A 21,138-nucleotide genomic window follows, 5' to 3' on the forward strand; every position below is an offset into this window, starting at 1 on the left:
TTACAGTATTTAGCACTTTTTACTACACAGTGCTTTATAGTAACAAGAAAAGGGAAAGAGATGAGATAGATAAGACAGAGAAGACAATATAAAAAAACAAGGAGAAATAAGTGTATAACCCCTAAAAGAAAAAGGTATAATCACAAGTGTTTTTTAAGAAAGATGTGCACTGATTTTCCCTCTGAGACTTTCCCTCCTAGAGGTCAGAGGCCATAGCAAACCCTTTAAGTACAAAGGGGCCTGATCATGTAATGCCAGTTGTATGCCAAAAGTGGCATTTTAAAATCAATCCTGAAAATGACAGGGAGCCAATAGAGAGTCACCAAAGCTGGTGTCGTGTGGTTTTTATTTAGTTTTTGTGAAAGCATCACTGCTGAGTTCTGGACTATTATCAGTTGCAAAAGAGAAAATATGCTGAGGCTCCTTAACAAAACTATCTAGTAGTCGACGCCGGGTACAATAAAATCATGGTTGACTTTTTCCAAATCCTTTGGCTCATATGGAGCTCAGAATTTAGGTTGGATTTTTTTTATATACTGAGTTAAAAAAATGTAGGCCGGCGGGTCAATTCAATTTGTGTAATTCTGCATTACTGTATTTGGGCGAAGAAAATTATTTTTTGTAATTCAAATACAGTTTTTTCACCTAAAAGACCCAAGTTATGAATTGAGGACAGTTGGCCATAATGTTAATTTGGTCATAAAGATATTTTTAAAGACATATTTACACTGCTTACCAGCAACATATGTCTTTAAGAGCAAATGTCAATGTCTTAAAAATGTGTTTGTTTGATAGAAAGTTCTGCCACAGAATGACTCCAACCTTTGTGTTGACAGAAAATGTTTTCTGACGTGATGCAGTGCTACTCTTAGCTTGTACAGTTTTGTTTTTGTGTGTTTGTAGTCTTGCAACATTGCACTTATTTCTTTATTTTCTGTTTTGTTGTAAATAATTCTGGACGGATGTCTCTTATGTACAGTGAAACATGCTTACATATGTCTTGCATTTTTTACTCTCAATGATTTTTGTGTTTTTTGATTTATATTTTTTCATATTATAGTTTTCACAGATTTCTATAGTCAAGCTGTATATACTAGAGCTTTTCCCAACATTTCACTTCATTCATCAATAACTACTGTGCAGTGCGCTTCTTCCTTTTGTAAATGAGCTGTTAAATGTTATGCTTACACAGCACCACAGAAGTCATTTTTGGTATACCATAAAACACATTAAGCCAAATGAATGACTAGTATTACTATATATGGCTTTTTGTTTTTGATGTCTATACTATTCTGCACATAAGCCTGCACTGTGCCTCAGTCACTCCAGATGAGACATCCTGACATCTTGTGGACAAAATAATCTACTGCTGGGGATGAGGGCATTGCAATAGCTTTATTTCTTAAAAAAGGATTTTTTTACAATAGGATATTGCAATAGGATTATAATAAACAGTCCCTGTAATATTATCGATAAAATACAGTACCAAGATACCATCAGCTCACTGTTGAGCAGCTGCAACATAAAGTACCTTACCACAGGAAGTGGTAAACCTTACAGTTTCTAACCAAATAACATTTTTAGAGAAAGAAATCTGACACCTCTTGTCAGTGTAATAGGTTACCTGCAATCAAAAAGCGTGTAATACACAAACTGCAAACTATAAAGTGTAAACATTTTATTTTATTTCTGTAAAAACCTCTTTATCTTGATATCATTTATCTGAATGACTACAAGCTGGCTACTTCTTAGGGCTTCATGACACAGAACTATAATAGGCATACCCTAAATGTTTAAAACTCTCACGGTAGAAATGGTGCTAATTAAAGGCATAGGTTACTAAATAGAGCTAAACATTCAGTTTCTATTTCTAATAAGGTTTTGTCAGAAGAGTCAGAAAAGGAAAGAATATCTACATGTAAGGCAACACAATCACATATAAACCTGTAATTGTTGTGTAAGCTGTTACTTGGGCTCAGCATGGATTCCCTTAGATGACTTTTAATTTTATATTTTCAATTAAAAAGAATCTGACAAACTAGCTAACCTGTGTTGTTTCCTGGATGCCAGCACGTGCAGGAACTCAAACATATGTCGAGGGTGAGGCATAGAACAGGAAGTATTCTCTGAACCACATATGCTTTGATTCTGTTTCCATCTATTCTATCTCACACCCAGCAAGAGAAGGAACTGTACTAACTGTCCAGAAGACAATGGCGAACGCATCTTGTCAAGATATCAGTTTTGACTTTACAGGCAGATTCCTGCCTCCTGTTTACATCTTAGTCTTCATCATTGGTCTGGTAGCTAATGGATGGGGATTGATGTCTTTGCTGCAGAAATGGAAGAAACTGGGCATCGTTAATGTGTTTGTTCTCAACCTCGGACTTGCTGATATTCTGTACCTGCTCACACTCCCCTTTTTGGTGGTGTACCATGTTTTAAAGAGTAAATGGATCTTTGGAGACGCATTCTGCAAGATAACAAGATTCTGCTTCAACCTGAATTTATATGACAGCATTGGGTTCCTTACGTGTATAAGTGTATACAGGTACATGGCTATTGTCCATCCAATGAGAGTGATGGGAAGAATAACTGTCACTCACTCTGTGGGGATCTCAGTCATGGTTTGGTTCTTGGTGAGTGTAACAGGCCCCAGGCGTGAGGCCTGTGGTCAGATTAAAATGTTCTGAAAAGAACAGGAAAATGATGAGACCGGCAACAGGTATTGCGTTTCCTTCTCTCGCTTCTGCCAGACTTTATTTTACACATAAACATGTACTTTAAATATGTTCTCAATTTCACATTCCTTCTCATAAGAACATCATCAAATTACCATCATCTAACTTGAATTCAGTTTCCCAAATAAACATCATTTTCAGAATCCATGGGTGCTGTTTGTCTTCATATCCAAATGAAAGTAAAATACACTTTTTCCCAAACTTCTTTGGTCTGCTGCTTACAGCTTTCATAACTGTACTAATGACTAATAACTGCAACATTACTCCTTACCAATAAGATTCCAGACGCACAGGCTGAATGCTAACATATTAGCAGAATACTGTTAATTCTATTAACAAAATAGTCCAGCTGGCGTGAGACATTACACAAGCAAAAGTTAACTCTATACATCTTAACAGTATTTCAAACACACACTTGCTTAAACAGCATTTAACATGACAGGGCTTTGCGAAATAAAATCACATAGGTGCCTCAAAATAGGACAATATACCCGACGTGACACACACGTTCTGTAAGTGAAGCTAGCTTGCTCGGCTTTAGCTGTAGCATTCCAACCACGTTACTCTGTTCATCTAAATACCTTCTAACTACAATCTTCATCCAGTATAAAACACGGAAAAGCATTCATACTGGGTACTGACATTATTTTGACCACATATGTGTGTGTTTTTTGCTAGCGACTAACCTGAAAAGAACAGGAAAATGATGAGACCGGCAACAGGTATTGCGTTTCCTTCTCTCGCTTCTGCCAGACTAAAGACGAGAGTCGGCTACAGCCACAATATGCCGTCTCGCTGGGAGGCGAGGCCCCCTTGTGGTGGAAATTTGGAATACAGCTTACACAATGAATTTACACCAAATGAAAGAAATAAGACCCTTTGAAGCAATATACATATGCCAACTATTCAAACTATACATTATTAAACCACATAATGTGACCACACATTGCTGGGCGTCACATGAGCATTCAAAGTCTTCCAGACATGTTCTACAGCAAAACATTTGGAAACAAGCCTGGGAAATGCTTCGATACCACCTCTGACATCTATGTTGATGATTACATTAAATACAGCCTTGGATGGACATTCACTGGGTTTTGTATCCCATTGCTCATCACACTGGGCTGCTATGGACATGTGATTGCCGTTCTCTGCCGCACAAATACCACTGACAAGGTACTGAAACAGAGATGTTTGAAGTTGTTGTTCATCGTGATTCTTCTCTTCTCTGTTTGTTACATCCCCTATCATGTATTGAAGAACCTCAACCTCTGGTCAAGAGTTCTGCAAAAACAGAAAATATGCCCTGAATGGTCTAATGGAGTCTACATTGCTCATCGGATAAGTCGTGGCCTTGTGTGTCTGAACAGTGCTCTCAACCCTCTGGTTTACCTCCATGGAAATGAAGATATTCCTGCTCAGCTCAGACGACGACTCCAGCAAGCTCGTAAAGCTGTCATGCGTCTCACCCCCAGTCAAGTTCCACTGGTCGAATTGTCTAATATGTGAATGAAATTCAATTCTGGGTCAAGGTTTTTATCTATGTTATGGTCATATTGCTATTAACACGCTCAAAAAGACTCCGATTAAAAAAAAGGAATTCATTTATTATTATTATTTGAAAATGTCACTGTTTACTTTCAGAAAGGTTTGCTGAGAGAATGGGACCATCTCTTTGGCTTGAAACAGGAAGTTCATAGTGTGAACTTATAAAAATATAGAGTGTAAAAATAAACAGGATGCAAACTGTATGAGCTTCACTGACTGCAACTGCACATCAAAGGGTAGCAAAGGAAGAATAACTAAAAGAATAGCGGCAGTTTCATGTGTCAATATAGGTATGATCAAGCACAATGTGAAAACAACACAGATTAACAGCTATCAGCATAGTTGTGCAAAATCCCTCCAACTTTAGTGATCTTACTTTGTGGAAATAGTAATCATTTTGATAAAGCATGGGTTCAGGAAGCAGTATTGTACAATGCTGATTACAAATCAGGAAAAGATAAGATATCATAAACAAGAGTTAGACCAAATGTTGTTTAGCTAGCTGTCTGGATTTACCCTGCAGAGATCTGAGGAACAGTTAACCCTAGTCCTCATAAATTCACCAGAGTTTAGAATGCCAACACAAAGAAAGAGGAAGGTGACGGACATCCAGCTGAAAATGAAGGACTTCCGGTGGATCTTCCTAAATGAATTGTTGTCGGTATTGGGTAAGAGCCACTGTTATATTTACAGCCAAAAAAGCTCTAAACAGCTGGAACTGCTCCTCTTCTGCCACCTATAGCCTACCTGCTCGACGGAGAAGTTAATGTCACGATGCTATGAGGTGGTATGGGGTGTGGTAGTATCGGTGTAATATTATGGTTACGAGTAGTACATGCGCACAGCATTGGACCGATACCCGATACTGGCATCGGTGCATCCCATTTATTTCATTTAGAGATAAACCTGAATAAAACGTGAAACAACTTACAATATCACTTGAAAAGAAGACTAGTCTTAAAGAAAATGTCTTGAGATGAGTTAACCCTTGTGTTGTCCTTTGGGTCACCGGTGACCCGTTCAGTTTATTTGACATTTTTGTATTGGCCTGGCGTTGAGCATCGGGTCCCCTGGTGACCCTCACGTACTGTGTGATGTCATTTCACATGAACTGGCGGGGGGGCGAGGCACCCTTCGGGGGGTCTCAGAGACCCGTGCTACACTCAAACGCGTTGAGACCCGTGCTGCACCCGTGCTACACTCGAACGCGTTTCCCACTCGCCTCATCATCGTTCTACGAGGTCCCGGGGACCCGTGCTACACTCGAACGCCTTGAGACCAGTGCTACACTCGAAAACGTTTCCCACTCGCCTCATCATCGTCCTACGGGGTCCCAGAGAACTGTGCTGCACTCGAACACCTTGAGACCCGTGCTACACTCAAACGCGTGTGGATAGGCTAATACAAAATGTAAATAAACTAAACAAGTCCCTGTGACACAAAGGACAATACAAGGGTTAAATACAACAAGACGGTACAGGAACATACTAAATTAATTCTGTTGTGGTACTGGTTAATAGCACCATATGATAAGTGCAATGTCAACAGTACTAGGTTTAGTCCCACTTGTATTAACAACCTAGTTTTAATTTTTAATTTTAATTTTATCATTGGATCTAACCGTCTTGGAAGACCACATTTAAATGTAAGGTTTAATTGTGAATCATGATTCTGAGAATATGGAACTTCTACAAAAAGCGATTTAAAAAAATTAATTGCCCCAGTTCCTTTTGGGCACCTTACCATTTAATCATTGCATTTTATCATTGCACCTACTCGTCTTGCTAAGACGAGTAGGTGATAAGATTCTAAGAATACTGCAAATTTCACAGGAAATGACCTCTAAAGACATATTTCCTCATTCACTTTAACTGTTCTCTGCACCATAGCGTACTTGCTTCAAAGTATTTGCTGCTTTTCGGGAGACAGAATGAAGAACACCTCTTTTCATCGCATCAGCTTTGAGTTTGCAGGCCAATTCCTGCCTCCTGTTTACATCTTAGTCTTCGTCATTGGTCTGGTAGCTAATGGATGGGGATTGAATTCTTTGCTGCACAACTGGAAGAAACTAAAGATCATCAATGTTTTTGTTCTCAATCTCGGACTTTCTGATATTCTGTACCTGCTCACACTCCCATTGTTGATGGTGTACCATGTTTTAAACAGTAAATGGATCTTTGGAGACGCATTCTGCAAGATAACAAGATTTTGCTTCAACCTGAATTTATATGGCAGCATCGGGTTCCTTACGTGTATAAGTGTATACAGGTACCTGGCTATTGTCCATCCAATGAGAGTGATGGGAAGATTAACTGTCACTCACTCTGTGGGGATCTCAGTCATGGTTTGGTTCTTGGTGAGCGTTCAAAGTCTTCCAGACATGTTCTACAGCAAAACATTTGGAAACAACACTGAGCAATGCTTCGATACCACCTCTGACATCTATGTTGATGATTACATTAAATACAGCCTTGGATGGACATTTACTGGGTTTTGTATCCCATTGCTCATCACACTGGGCTGCTATGGACATGTGACTGTCGTTCTCTGCCGCACAAATACAACTGACAAGGTACTGAAACAAAGATGCTTGAAGTTGTTGTTCATCGTGATTCTTCTCTTCTCTGTTTGTTACATCCCCTATCATGTACTGAAGAACCTGAACCTCTGGTCAAGAATTCTGCAAAAACAGAATATACGCCATGAATGGTCTAATGGAGTCTACATTGCTCATCAGATAAGTCGTGGCCTTGTGTGTCTGAACAGTGTTCTCAACCCTCTGGTTTACCTCCATGGAAATGAAGATATTCCTGCTCAGCTCAGACGACGACTCCAGCAAGCTCGTCAGATGTTCAGCCGTCCGCCTCCAGCAAACTCTGTTGGTGTGCCTATGGCACAAATCACAGATGGAGGTTATAGAACATGTTAAAACATTTTGCTGTATATGTCATTATTTTTTTTCTATTGCCACATCTATATTACGTTTATATTTGTGCTATGCAGTTTAGAAGGAAGATTTTTTTGTTTTGTTTTTGTATTGCATTTTTATGTTAATTGTTTTTTATATAAACATCATTCTTTCATGCTCTGTTAATTGAAGGAACTTTGAATTATCTGACTTCCAGTTAATTATTGGGGGGATTTCAGTTTTGTGTGGTGTCCATGTGAATTCAAATGTTAACAATTGATTGTTGTATTTGTCACCAAGGCGTAGCTCGTTCCCTATTGATTTTATTTTTGTTCCAAATAGGGTTTTCAGAATGAATATTTATCCACATTCTTATAAAATACATTGTTTTTTGGGTGTGATTGGTGACCCTGTGCTTTTTTATTCTCATAGATAATGGGTTGGTGCCAAATTTTGGTATATTTTGATGCTAATAATTTTGTAGGCTATTTTTAAAAGAATATAACATTTTGAATGCAGTAGGCCTATGAATTAGTAGGCTACTTACAGTAGTACTAGTTATTAGTTTACTTAGGCTGAATAAAATATCTCACTTATACTAATGCCACTAATGAAAACAAGTTCATAAAAAGCAATGTGGTTACACTATAACGTCATGACATTTCTTTGTATTTGTTGTCATAATCGTTCAGCTCAATCACAGTCATTGTAAATGTAGAGGGGCGGGTTGTAGAGGTCAGAGGGTGTAGGCTGGAGCCACCGGCTGGAGCGCAGGCTAATCAGACGCACTGACGCAGCCATATAAACGTTGCTAATGTCAGCAAATATTACTAAATATGTTGCTCGCTTCGGTCAGCGCAAAGTTAAAACCACCTGGTTGGTAACTTGTTGCAATATACGAAAGGTAAATACATTTGTGCATTTTTAATATTCGATGTGGTTTGAATAAATGTATTCTAATTAGCATGTTAGCATGTTAGCATGCTAGCGACATTAGCGTAGTGTGGCAGCGGCTATGGGCAGCAGCCTGTTGTGTGTTACATGCATGTATTATAGGTGTGTTAGCCAGTGGTGGAAGAAGTACTCCGTTATTTTACTGGTAAAAGTGCCAATGATATAGTGATAAAATACTTTGTTACAAGTAAAAGTCCTGCATTCTTTCTTGTTCACATTAACTTAGTCAGTAATTCCTCTTTAACCTCTAATGATATATAAATTTTTATTTATTTGTTGTATTAATAATCTAAATCTGCAAAGTATCTAAACCTGTGAAATAAATGTAGTGGGGTAAAAAGCACAATATCTGCCTCCAAAATGTAGTACAGTAGAAATAGGTATAGAAGCATCTACGGTGTAATTTCCACAGGGGACAGGGGGGACATGTGTACTTTAAAAAATGATTCTGTCAAGTCTTGGCGGTCGCCCCTATAATAAACAATAAAGAAAGTAAGACATGTTTTTCTTATACATACTTTAGTACTATTCTTTCTTGCAAAAGTTATCATTATGATCAACTTAATTATTTCCTGGATTTTTTATCATCATAGTTCCTAAATGTATGTAGAAATGCAGGTATTGGGATTCAAATCGAAAACATTTTTCTGGCATAGGACCCCCTGTTTTGTGTTTCCCCCCACTTCTCAAACCAAAGATACACCCTTGAGTAGCATAGCAGTACATTACTTAAGTAAATGTACTTACCAGTAGTTACATTCGATCTTAGCCTTTAGCTAAGCTAAACATAAAACTAACTCTAGCACATGAGCTTTTGGTTGATTGAAGTGACTGAGGAGACATTTTGTACTCATTAGATAAAGAGGACCTTAAAACTCTCCTTGGACCCTTTGAGGAGTAGATGTCTCCCGCCTGCTGCAGCTTCGGTCTGAACTGTTGCTGCCATCGTCTCCCATTCTGCATCTTTCCTCTGCCCATGCTTCAGACATGCCATGGATTTGTGAGTACCAGCCAATATTGAATGTGTGTCTATTTTTTCTTAGCTTGCTGCACTAGCAGGTGAAGAAGCCATTGGTTGTAGGCCACCACACTCCCAAGCCACGACTCAGACCTGCATCATATTATGTTATTTTGAATGACCTTATGTTTTATTTGCAAGGTTAGGATGTGCTTTGTGAGAGTGTGGGACCCTCAGTTCAATATTGACATTTGGTAAATTGTTTGTAAGTTTATTTGATTAGGACAATGCACATTAATCAACATTTCTGTAAATGCGCCAGTGTTAGTCAGTCGGCTAATTTTCAACTGTAGTTCTAATTACCTAGCATGCATGTCTTTATGGTGCTTGTAAAGGTGTGTTTAGAAGAAATTGAAACACAGCCATTATTTCTCTGTTACACAAAAATGATGCCTCTGTTACCACCCTTGCTCTTTTTAAAATTCTGATGTAAAGATTTGCAAAACATATTAAGTAGAGATGCACCGATTACAATTTTTAGGCTGATTTCCGATTTTTCATTGAGTTTGAATGGAGTCTACGTTGCTCATCAGATAAGTCGTGGCCTTGTGTGTCTGAACAGTGCTCTCAACCCTCTGGTTTACCTCCATGGAAATGAAGATATTCCTGCTCAGCTCAGACGACGACTCCAGCAAACTCGTAAAGCTGTCATGCGTCTCACCCCTAGTCAAGTTCCACTGGTCGAATTGTCTAATATGTGAATGAAATTGAATTATTGTATTGCGTCATCTTGTTCTGGGTCAAGGTTTTTATCTATGTTATGGTCATATTGCTATTAACACGCTCAAAAAGACTCAGATTAAAATAAAGAAATTCATTTATTATTATTATTTGAAAATGTCACTGTTCACTTTCAGAAAGGTTTGCTGAGAGAATGGGACCATGTTTTGTGATCGGTGGCTCAGTGCTATGCATTATCTCTTTGGCTTGAAACAGGAAGTTCATAGTGTGAACTTATAAAAATATAGAGTGTAAAAATAAACAGGATGCAAACTGTATGAGCTTCACTGACTGCAACTGCACATCAAAGGGTAGCAAAGGAAGAATAACTAAAAGAATAGCAGCAGTTTCATGTGTCAATATAGGTATGATCAAGCACAATGTGAAAACAACACAGATTAACAGCTATCAGCATAGTTGTGCAAAATCCCTCCAACTTTAGTGATCTTACTTTGTGGAAATAGTAATCATTTTGATAAAGCATGGGTTCAGGAAACAGTATTGTACAACAAATTCAATAATGCTGATTACAAATCAGGAAAAGATAAGATGCCATAAACAAGAGTTAGACCAAATGCTGTCTAGCTAGCTGTCTGGATTTATCCTGCAGAGATCTGAGGAACAGTTAACCATAGTCTTCATAAATCCACCGGAGTTTAGAATGCCAACACAAAGAAAGAGGAAGGTGACGGACATCCAGCTGAAAATGAAGGACTTCCGGTGGATCTTCCTAAATGAATTGTTGTTGATACTGACTATGTATTGGGTAAGAGCCACTGTTATATTTACAGCCAAAAAAGCTCTAAACGGCTGGAACTGCTCCTCTTCTGCCACCTATAGCCTACCTGCTCGACGGAGAAGTTAATGTCACGATGCTATGAGGTGGTATGGGGTGTGGTAGTATCGGTGTAATATTATGGTTATAGAGTAGTACATGCGCACAACAACAACGTGCAACAACTTACAATATCACTTGAAAAGAAGACTAGTCTTAAAAAAAATGTCTTGAGATGAGTTAAATACAACAAGACGGTACAGGAACATACTGAATTAATTCTGTTGTGGTACTGGTTAATAGCACCATATGATAAGTGCAATGTCAACAGTACTAGGTTTAGTCCCACTTGTATTAACAAACTAGTTTTAATTTTTAATTTTAATTTTATCACTGGATCTAACCGTCTTGGAAGACCACATTTAAATGTCCGCTTTAATCGTGAATCATGATTCTGAGAATAATAGAACTTCTACAAGAAGCGATTTTTAAAAATAAATTCCCCCAGTTCCTTTTGGGCACCTTACCATTTTGTCATTGCATTTTATCATTGCACCTACTCGTCGACGATTCTAATAATGATAAGATTCTAAGAATAATGCAAATTTCACAGGAAATGACCTCTAAAGACATATTTCCTCATTCACTTTAACCGTTCTCTGCACCATAGCGTACTTGCTTCAAAGTATTTGCTGCTTTTCGGGAGACAGAATGAAGAACACCTCTTTTCATCGCATCAGCTTTGAGTTTGCAGGCCAATTCCTGCCTCCTGTTTACATCTTAGTCTTCATCATTGGTCTGGTAGCTAATGGATGGGGATTGAAGTATTTGCTGCACAACTGGAAGAAACTAAAGATCATCAATGTTTTTGTTCTCAACCTCGGACTTGCTGATATTCTGTACCTGCTCACACTCCCCTTTTTGGTGGTGTACTACTTTAAGAAGAGAAAGTGGATCTTTGGAGACGCATTCTGCAAGATAACAAGATTCTGTTTCAACCTGAATTTATATGGCAGCATCGGGTTCCTTACGTGTATAAGTGTATACAGGTACCTGGCTATTGTCCATCCAGTGAGAGTGATGGGAAGAATAACTGTCACTCACTCTGTGGGGATCTCAGTCATGGTTTGGTTCTTGGTGAGCGTTCAAAGTCTTCCAGACATGTTCTACAGCAAAACATTTGGAAACAACACTGAGAAATGCTTCGATACCACCTCTGACATCTATGTTGATGATTACATTAAATACAGCCTTGGATGGACATTCACTGGGTTTTGTATCCCATTGCTCATCACACTGGGCTGCTATGGACATGTGATTGTCGTTCTCTGCTGCACAAATACCACTCACAAGGTACTGAAACAGAGATGCTTGAAGTTGTTGTTCATCGTGATTCTTCTCTTCTCTGTTTGTTACATCCCCTATCATGTACTGAAGAACCTCAACCTCTGGTCAAGAGTTCTGCAAAAACACAAGATATGCCGTGAATGGTCTAATGGAGTCTACATTGCTCATCAGATAAGTCGTGGCCTTGTGTGTCTGAACAGTGTTCTCAACCCTCTGGTTTACCTCCATGGAAATGAAGATATTCCTGCTCAGCTCAGACGACGACTCCAGCAAGCTCGTCAGATGTTCAGCCGTCCGCCTCCAACAAACTCTGTTGGTGTGCCTATGGCACAAATCACAGATGGAGGTTATAGAACATGTTAAAACATTTTACTGTATATGTCATTATTTTTTTTCTATTGCCACATCTATATTACGTTTATATTTGTGCTATGCAGTTTAGAAGGAAGATTTTTTTGTTTTGTTTTTGTATTTTATTTTTAGGTTAATTGTTTTTATATAAACATTCTTTCATGCTCTATTAATTGAAGGAACTTTGAAATATCTGACTTGCAGTTAATTATTGGGGGGATTCTAGTTTTGTGTGGTGTCCATGTAAATTCAAATGTTAACAATTGATTGTTGTATTTGTCACCAAGGCGTAGCTCATTCCCTATTGATTTTATTTTTGTTCCAAATAGGGTTTTCAGATTGAATATTTATCCACATTCTTAAAAAATCCATTGTTTTTTGGGTGTGATTGGTGACCTTGTGCTTTTTTATTCTCATGGATAATGGGTTGGTGGTACCACTACCTGGTGGTAGGTAATACATCAGAGTTCATATACTGCTTTAGTAAAAAAAAATATTACCTGGCTGACGATGGGAGCAGCAGGACGCAAAAAACGAAAGTTACTGTTGCACTAGTCTGGACATCTTGCCGTGCCAACCTTGCAATAAAGGTTTCCTAAATGCCATGTATATAAATGTGATGTCAGCTTACTTATTGATTGCAGGTTTTGTGTAGATTTGGACTTTTATACGTTTATTCCACTTAGTTTAAACAGCAAAGTGGAGAGGCCTCGTTCACCTGTTTGGAGCTGGCTGGTGAATGTGACGCCTTGCTGGATACACCGTGACTCTGTTTGTGGATCTACTGATCGCTGTGGATTACTTTTTTTTTCATGTCATTGGATTACGGCAAAATACGGATCTTTTTTCTCAACGTGTCTTAACGTTTTATGGTGAGTTTGGAGAGGCATCTCAACAGACTGTAGGTCCAACACTGACTGGTCACTGTTACATTTTAGTTGAATTTAAGTGTCGGGGCATTCCGCCACGTCTGTCCATTGTGTTCCAAGACAGCCGTGCCGCGATTGGATTTCATAAGGGCGAATTGTTAAATTGTTACGATGTAACTTAAAATCTGCTTTAAAAATAAAGATATATGTTTTGGAATATAATGTTCAGCCTCTGCAGCTTTACATATGTGCTAAAATTTACGACTGAGGAAGCTTAGTGATGAGTCCATAGCAACCAGGGTTGAATTGGTTATTTCCCAGTGTCCTTTGCTGAATGGTCTCAATGTTTTATTGTTTTATTTCATGTGAATACTAGTTTACTAGAGGAGTAACTTAGTATGTGAAGTAATGCAGTAATGCAGGAAGTGTGCATTTAGTTTCCATGCTTATTGTGTTTTCACAACTATGTTAGTGAGTAAATCTACTGAAATGGCCACCACACCATAACAGAGGAGTGTGGTGTGTAAGATGAGAATGCAGAGGTTAACTAATGTATGTCATGGCTGTAAAAAAATCAAATGGCATTTGTATATCTTTGCTAAGAACAAGCTAGCACATAAGAGGAGGTTCATGCTTCTTTTTCAAATTATTTTGGAGGGTCATAGAAAAATTATTACTGGTCAGGGGAGGGTCAAGTCTTTTTACCCTGAACGTCCCAAAACTCCTCCGGTGGCCCCTTAAATAAATAACGAACAGTCCGTAATGATATATAAATTTGTATTTATTTGTTGTATTAATAATCTAATTCTGCAAAGTATCTAAACCTGTGAAATGAATGTAGTGGGGTAAAAAGCACAATATCTGCCTCCAAAATGTAGTACAGTAGAAATAGGTATAGAAGCATCTAGGGTGTAATTTCCACTGGGGACAGGGGGGACATGTCCCCCCCCACTCACACACTTTTCAAGAACCCCGTTTGTGTCTCCCCCCCCCACACACACACACACTTTAAAATTGTGAAAAATGTTTTACTTTATAAAATGATTCTGTCAAGTCTTATGATCAACTTAATTATTTCCTGGATTTTTTATCATCATAGTCCCTAAATGTATGTAGAAATGCAGGTATTGGGATTCAAATCGAAAACATTTTTCTGGCATAGGACCCCCTGTTTTATATTTCCCCCCCACTTCTCAAACCAAAGTTACACCCTTGAGTAGCATAGTAGTACATTACTTAAGTAAATGTACTTACCAGTAGTTACATTCGATCTTAGCCTTTAGCTAAGCTAAACATAAAACTAACTCTAGCACATGAGCTTTTGGTTGATTGAAGTGACTGAGGAGACATTTTGTACTCATTAGATAAAGAGGACCATAAAACTCTCCTTGGACCCTTTGAGGAGTAGACGTCTCCCGCCTGCTGCAGCTTCGGTCTGAACTGTTGCTGCCATCGTCTCCCATTCTGCATCTTTCCTCTGCCCATGCTTCAGACATGCCATGGATTTGTGAGTACCAGCCAATATTGAATGCGTGTCTATTTTGGTAGCTTGCTGCACTAGCAGGTGAAGAAGCCATTGGTTGTAGGCCACCACACTCCCAAGCCACGACTCAGACCTGCATCGTATTATGTTATTTTGAATGATATTATGTTTTATTTGCAAGGTACGGATGTGCTTTGTGAGAGTGTGGGACCCTTAGTTCAATATTGACACTTGGTAAATGAGGTATTGTTGAAGTTGTGTTAGTTATTGTTTCAGAATAAAATGTATAGTGCTGTCTCAGAATCAGCTTCCATTTGTAAAGGTGTGTTTAGAAGAAATTGAAACAGCCATTATTTCTCTGTTACACAAAAAGGATGCCTCTGTTACCGCCCTTGCTCTTTTTAAAATTCTGATGTAAAGATTTGCAAAACATATTAAGTAGAGATGCACCGATTACAATTTTTAGGCCGATTTCCGATTTTTCATTGAGTTTGACCAGCCGATACCGATTTTAACCGATTACGATTTTCATCAATTTCTAACCACTTTAGAGCACACACACACATATTTATTTTCTATCTTTTCTTTAATAGAAAATTTTACATTTTGCATAGAACATTTTTTGAACAGATAATCAATCACTATAAAATATAACTATATAAATTACTCCTGGTGTGGGAAATTCACACACATCTAAAGTGCAATGTTATGGAAGAACCATTTCCTTCTTTTCACATCCAATATCCAACTACATTTTTTTAATATATTTAGCAAACTAAACTTCTGTATGTATGAAAACAGGTAATGGCAATAAAATAATATATAAATAACAAATAAAAATAAAATAAATATAGCCTTAATACAGAATAAAGATATGTCTCAAAACACACACACAGGCCTGTTTGAACGTCAACAGTAACGTTACCTGAAAACAGCGTGTAGTTCCCTTTTTTTTTAGCAAGTTTGCTTTATTTGTCATTGTGCATAAATATGAACACTACCGTTGCTGTAAACAGGCTTATCTACTAACGTTAGCTACCGACGGTTACCTCGGAACAATCCAGCAAATAGACGGTACCCTAGAGTGCCGTTACCTGAAGCAGATGATTTAACATCACCGCTCATTTTACACACAGTTTAGCAACAAAACTAAATGCTGAGGCAAGATTACTACGTTTGTAATGTTGGTTTTGAGCGGTATGCACCCCCACAAACCTGGCAAGCGTTTTAAACAGTAACGTTAACACAGCGTGTCGGAGGAATACAGCGTCTCTTTTTTTTTTAATACAGCATCTCCTACAGCGGCCAGCGGGGCGTCAGAGGCAGAGGGACCGCAGCGTTTGCTAACGTTAGCTTCTTGTCTTATCTGGGGTCGTCTGATAAACAGTAAATTCATCAAAGTCAGTGTGCTCAACGCTATTTTCCAATAAACTGTAGCTGTCATATTTCACGGAACCCTCGTCAGTGCGGTTTGCATGTTCCAGTTTTTTAGCCTCAGAGGGCAGAGAGAGGGCGGCTGACTGTTCACCTGAGATCAGTAGAGCAGACAGCTCTGCAGTGCCTCTCTAGAAAGTAATTTTCAGTATTTAGCACTTTTTGTTATCACAGAAGTTACACAGTGCTTTACAGTAACAAGAAAAGGGAAAGAGAGGAGATAGATAAGACAGAGAAGACAATATTAAAAACAAGGAGAAATAAGTGTATAACCCCTAAAAGAAAAAGGTATAATCACAAGTGTTTTTTAAGAAAGATGTGCACTGATTTTCCCTCTGAGACTTTCCCTCCTAGAGGTCAGAGGCCACAGCAAACCCTTTAAGTACAAAGGTGCCTGATCATGTAATGCCAATTGTATGCCAAAAATGGCATTTTAAAATCAATCCTCAAAATGACAGGGAGCCAATAGAGAGTCACCAAAGCTGGTGTCGTGTGGTTTTTATTTAGTTTTTGTTAAAAGCATCACTGCTGAGTTCTGGACTATTATCAGTTGCAAAAGAGAAAATATGCTGAGGCTCCTTAACAAAACTAACCAGTAGTTGACGCCGGGTACAATAAAATCATGGTTGACTCATATGGAGCTCAGAATTTAGGTTGGGATCATTTTCTTTTTTTTTTATACTGGGTTAACAAATGTAGGCTGGTGGGCCAATTCAATTTGTGGAATTCTGCATTACCGTATTTGGGCGAAGAAAATTATTTCATGTAATTCGAATACAGTTTTCTCAGTGGTGTAGTGGTCCCTGGAGAAGTGGGTATACTCTCAGTTTTCACCTTTTTTTTTTTTTTTTTTTTTTTTTTTTTTATAAAGTAGTCCAGAAAAAAGCCCTGTTTTAGAAACAGTGACATGTAAGACTATGATTTAGTTTACCCAAAAATCTGTCATTTCTACTTGCTCACTATTATAAAATGATCATGACTTGATTAGGAGCAGTTTGTAGTTACTACTGGTCACACAAGCAGCCTGGATGAATGTAAAATGTATTTATCATGAGGCAAACATGGTGTTATCTCTTCTCCTCTAAATGTGCAGTCATATTGCCACTGGCAATTTGCCAGTAGTTTAAAATAATGATTCATTTGGAAACCACCTTAAAACTTACCTCAGAATTATGTCTTCCATCAACTGGGGTGGCACACCGCCGCTTGTGTTATTTCTTCAGCTGTTGTTTGGTCTGCTGACGTTATCGTAGTCAAGTGGCACCGGCACCTGAGTTTTTTTTTTGTTTTTTTTCACTGGCACCTGAGGTATTAGCGATATTTTCCTCGGCATGACCCGCCCTACTCTGCCTCTGATTGGCTCATCAGTCCTCATGCCTAAAGTTAACCAATCTAATCAGTGAAAGCAGCGAGTACCAGCCAATTAGAGGCAGAGGAGGGTGGGTCATGGCTTCACTATCCTTGAGGAAAAAATGGGCAATCTGGCTCACAGATATTACTGAATGGTGCGCATCAGGGGGGATTTAGAAGTGGGTATACGCAATGCTGACTGAAAAATAAGTAGGTATACGCCGTATACCAGCGTATACCCTGGACTACACCACTGAGTTTTCTCACCTAAAAGACCCAAGTTGTGAATTGAGGACAGTTGGCCATAATGTTAATTTGGTCATAAAGATATTTTTTAAAGACATATTTACACTGCTTACCAGCAACATATGTCTTTAAGAGCAAATGTCAATGTCTTAAAAATGTGTTTGTTTGATAGAAAGTTCTGCCACAGAATGACTCCAACCTTTGTGTTGACAGAAAATGTTTTCTGACGTGATGCAGTGCTACTCTTAGCTTGTACAGTTTTGTTTTTGTGTGTTTGTAGTCTTGCGACATTGCACTTATTTCTTTATTTTCTGTTTTGTTGTAAATAATTCTGGACGGATGTCTCTTATGTACAGTGAAACATGCTTACATATGTCTTGCATTTTTTACTCTCAATGATTTTTGTGTTTTTTGATTTATATTTTTTCATATTATAGTATTCACAGATTTCTATAGTCATGCTGTACGTACTAGAGCTTTTCCCAACATTTCACTTCATTCATCAATAACTACTGTGCAGTGCGCTTCTTCCTTTTGTAAATGAGCTGTTAAATGTTATGCTTACACAGCACCACAGAAGTAATTTTTGGTATACCATAAAACAAATTAAGCCAAATGAATGACTAGTATTACTATATATGGCTTTTTGTGTTTGATGTCTATACTATTCTGCACATAAGCCTGCACTGTGCCTCAGTCACTCCACAAGATGTCCACAAGATGTCATGATGTGTCATCACACATCATGACATCTTGTGGACAAAATAATCTACTGCTGGGGATGAGGGCATTGCAATAGCTTTATTTTTTTCAAATCATTTTTTTTACAACAGGATATTACAATAGGATTATAATAAACAGTCCCTGTAATATTACCGATAACATACAGTACCAAGATACCATCACCTCACTGTTGAGTAGCTGCAACATAAAGTACCTTACCACAGGAAGTGGCAAACCTTAGTTTCTAACCAAATAACGTTTTTAGAGAAAGAAATCTGACACCTCTTGCCATTGTAATAGGTTACCCGCAAGCAAAAAGCGTGTAATACACTAACTACAAACTATAAAGTGTAAACATTTTATTTTATTTCTGTAAAAACCTCTTTATCTTGATATCATTTATCTGAATGACTACAAGCTGGCTACTTCTTAGGGCTTCATGACACAGAAATATAATAGGCATACCTTAAATGTTTAAAACTCTCACGTTAGAAATGGTGCTAATTAAAGGCATAGGTTACTAACTAGAGCTAAACATTCAGTTTCTATTTCTAATAAGGTTTTGTCAGAAGAGTCAGAAAAGGAAAGAATATCTACATGTAAGGCAGCACAATCACATATAAACCTGTAATTGTTGTGTAAGCTGTTACTTGGGCTCAGCATGGATTCCCTTAGATGACTTTTAATTTTATATTTTCAATTAAAAAGAATCTGACAAACTAGCTAACCTGTGTTGTTTCCTGGATGCCAGCACGTGCAGGAACTCAAACATATGTCGAGGGTGAGGCATAGAACAGGAAGTATTCTCTGAACCACATATGCTTTGATTCTGTTTCTATCTATTCTATCTCACACCCAGCAAGAGAAGGAACTGTACTAACTGTCCAGAAGACAATGGCGAACGCATCTTGTCAAGATATCAGTTTTGACTTTACAGGCAGATTCCTACCTCCTGTTTACATCTTAGTCTTCATCATTGGTCTGGGAGCTAATGGATGGGGATTGAAGTCTTTGCTGCAGAAATGGAAGAAACTGGGCATTGTTAATGTGTTTGTTCTCAACCTCGGACTTGCTGATATTTTGTACCTGCTCACAGTCCCCTTTTTGGTGGTGTACTACTTTAAGAACAAGTGGATCTTTGGAGACGCATTCTGCAAGATAACAAGATTCTGCTTCAACCTGAATTTATATGGCAGCATCGGGTTCCTTACCTGTATAAGTGTGTACAGGTACCTGGCTATTGTCCATCCAATGAGAGTGATGGGAAGAATAACTGTCACTCACTCTGTGGGGATCTCAGTCATGGTTTGGTTCTTGGTGAGTGTTCAAAGTCTTCCAGACATGTTCTACAGCAAAACATGGGGAAACAAGTCTGGGAAATGTTATGATACTACCCATAAGAGATATGTGGATGATTACCTGAAATACAGCCTTGGATGGACATTTACTGGGTTTTGTATCCCATTGCTCATCACACTGGGCTGCTATGGACATGTGATTGTCGTTCTCTGCCGCACAAATACCACTGACAAGGTACTGAAACAGAGATGCTTGAAGTTGTTGTTCATCGTGATTCTTCTCTTCTCTGTTTGTTACATCCCCTATTATGTACTGAAGAACCTCAACCTCTGGTCAAGAGTTCTGCAAAAACAGAAGATATGCCGTGAATGGTCTAATGGAGTCTACATTGCTCATCAGATAAGTCGTGGCCTTGTGTGTCTGAACAGTGCTCTCAACCCTCTGGTTTACCTCCATGGAAATGAAGATATTCCTGCTCAGCTCAGACGACGACTCCAGCAAGCTCGTAAAGCTGTCATGCGTCTCACCCCTAGTCAAGTTCCACTGGTCGAATTGTCTAATATGTGAATGAAATTGAATTATTGTATTGCATCATCTTGTTCTGGGTCAAGGTTTATATCTAAGTTATGGTCATATTGTTATTAACACGCTCAAAAAGACTCAGATTAAAAAAAGGAATTTCATTTAAGATTGTTATTATTTGAAAATGTCACTGTTCACTTTCAGAAAGGTTTGCTGAGAGAACGTGACCATGTTTTGTGATCGGTGGCTCAGTGCTATGCATTATCTCTTTGGATTTAAACAGGAAGTTCATAGTGTGAACTTGTAAAAATAAACAGTGTAAAAATAAACAGGATGCAAACTATGAGCTTCACCGACTGCAACTGCACATCAAAGGGTAGCAAAGGAAGAATAACTAAAAGAATAGCGGCAGATGTGTGTCAATATAGGTATGATCAAGCACAATGTCAAAACAACACAGATTAACAGCTATCAGCATAGTTGTGCAAAATCCCTCCAACTTTAGTGATCTTACTTTGTGGAAATAGTAATCATTTTGATAAAGCATGGGTTCAGGAAACAGTATTGTACAACAAATTCAATGATGGTGATGACAAATCAGGAAAAGATAAGATACCATAAACAAGAGTTAGACCAAATGTTGTAACAAGACAAAGAGTCTACAGCCATCCTGTTTCATCTCTGTGAGGCTGCACGTAGGCACAGCTGTGCTTTGAGCTAAATGCTTGCACATCTTAGTTTAGTGTTAACACAAACTGCATCTGAGGATGACAGGAATGTCGTCATCGGTTTGGTCATAAACCAAAGTGAACAAATAAAAGATTTGTCCTGATGATGGCACTAGATGACA

At 38.3% G+C, this 21,138-nt stretch overlaps 4 protein-coding genes and 1 long non-coding RNA gene across 9 annotated transcripts; 4 read left to right on the forward strand and 1 right to left on the reverse strand.

The window, feature by feature from the left end:
- Positions 1-377: 377 nt before the first annotated feature.
- LOC118496389 lies at positions 378-17,883 on the reverse strand. The gene is made up of 2 exons (XR_004898965.1): positions 17,766-17,883; positions 378-645 (listed from the first exon to the last, which is right to left on the reverse strand). It is a non-coding gene; the product is annotated as an uncharacterized LOC118496389 (long non-coding RNA).
- Positions 2,157-4,250, forward strand: LOC116059798 (P2Y purinoceptor 1-like). Its single transcript, XM_036007977.1, has 2 exons — positions 2,157-2,646; positions 3,709-4,250. The coding sequence occupies exons 1-2, from the start codon at positions 2,214-2,216 to the stop codon at positions 4,248-4,250; spliced, it is 975 nt and encodes a 324-aa protein (XP_035863870.1). The 5' UTR covers positions 2,157-2,213.
- LOC116043676 (P2Y purinoceptor 1-like) lies at positions 5,979-7,289 on the forward strand. Its single transcript, XM_031290532.2, has one exon. It carries the CDS (start codon positions 6,220-6,222, stop codon positions 7,216-7,218), a length of 999 nt encoding a protein of 332 aa, XP_031146392.1. The 5' UTR covers positions 5,979-6,219; the 3' UTR covers positions 7,219-7,289.
- Positions 7,909-20,630, forward strand: LOC116043679 (P2Y purinoceptor 1-like). 5 transcript variants are annotated; one of them, XR_004898963.1, is made up of 4 exons: positions 7,915-8,101; positions 9,009-9,151; positions 14,596-14,738; positions 20,085-20,197. XR_004898963.1 is itself a non-coding variant. In XM_036007976.1 (2 exons), exons 1-2 carry the CDS (start codon positions 19,362-19,364, stop codon positions 20,331-20,333), a joined length of 672 nt encoding a protein of 223 aa, XP_035863869.1. In that variant the 5' UTR covers positions 19,045-19,361; the 3' UTR covers positions 20,334-20,630. The 5 variants fall into 5 exon arrangements, 2 of the variants coding, with proteins under 2 accessions (XP_035863869.1, XP_035863868.1); XR_004898964.1 differs by lacking the exons at positions 14,596-14,738; positions 20,085-20,197 and adding an exon at positions 9,732-10,165 and having other exon boundaries at positions 7,909-8,101; XR_004898962.1 differs by lacking the exon at positions 9,009-9,151 and having other exon boundaries at positions 7,923-8,101.
- LOC116043677 (P2Y purinoceptor 1-like) lies at positions 11,254-12,451 on the forward strand. The gene has a single exon (XM_031290534.2). The coding sequence runs from the start codon at positions 11,376-11,378 to the stop codon at positions 12,372-12,374; it is 999 nt and encodes a 332-aa protein (XP_031146394.1). The 5' UTR covers positions 11,254-11,375; the 3' UTR covers positions 12,375-12,451.
- Positions 20,631-21,138: the final 508 nt, after the last annotated feature.

This window comes from Sander lucioperca, chromosome 12 (assembly GCF_008315115.2).
Source record: "Sander lucioperca isolate FBNREF2018 chromosome 12, SLUC_FBN_1.2, whole genome shotgun sequence".
NCBI lineage: Eukaryota > Metazoa > Chordata > Actinopteri > Perciformes > Percidae > Sander > Sander lucioperca.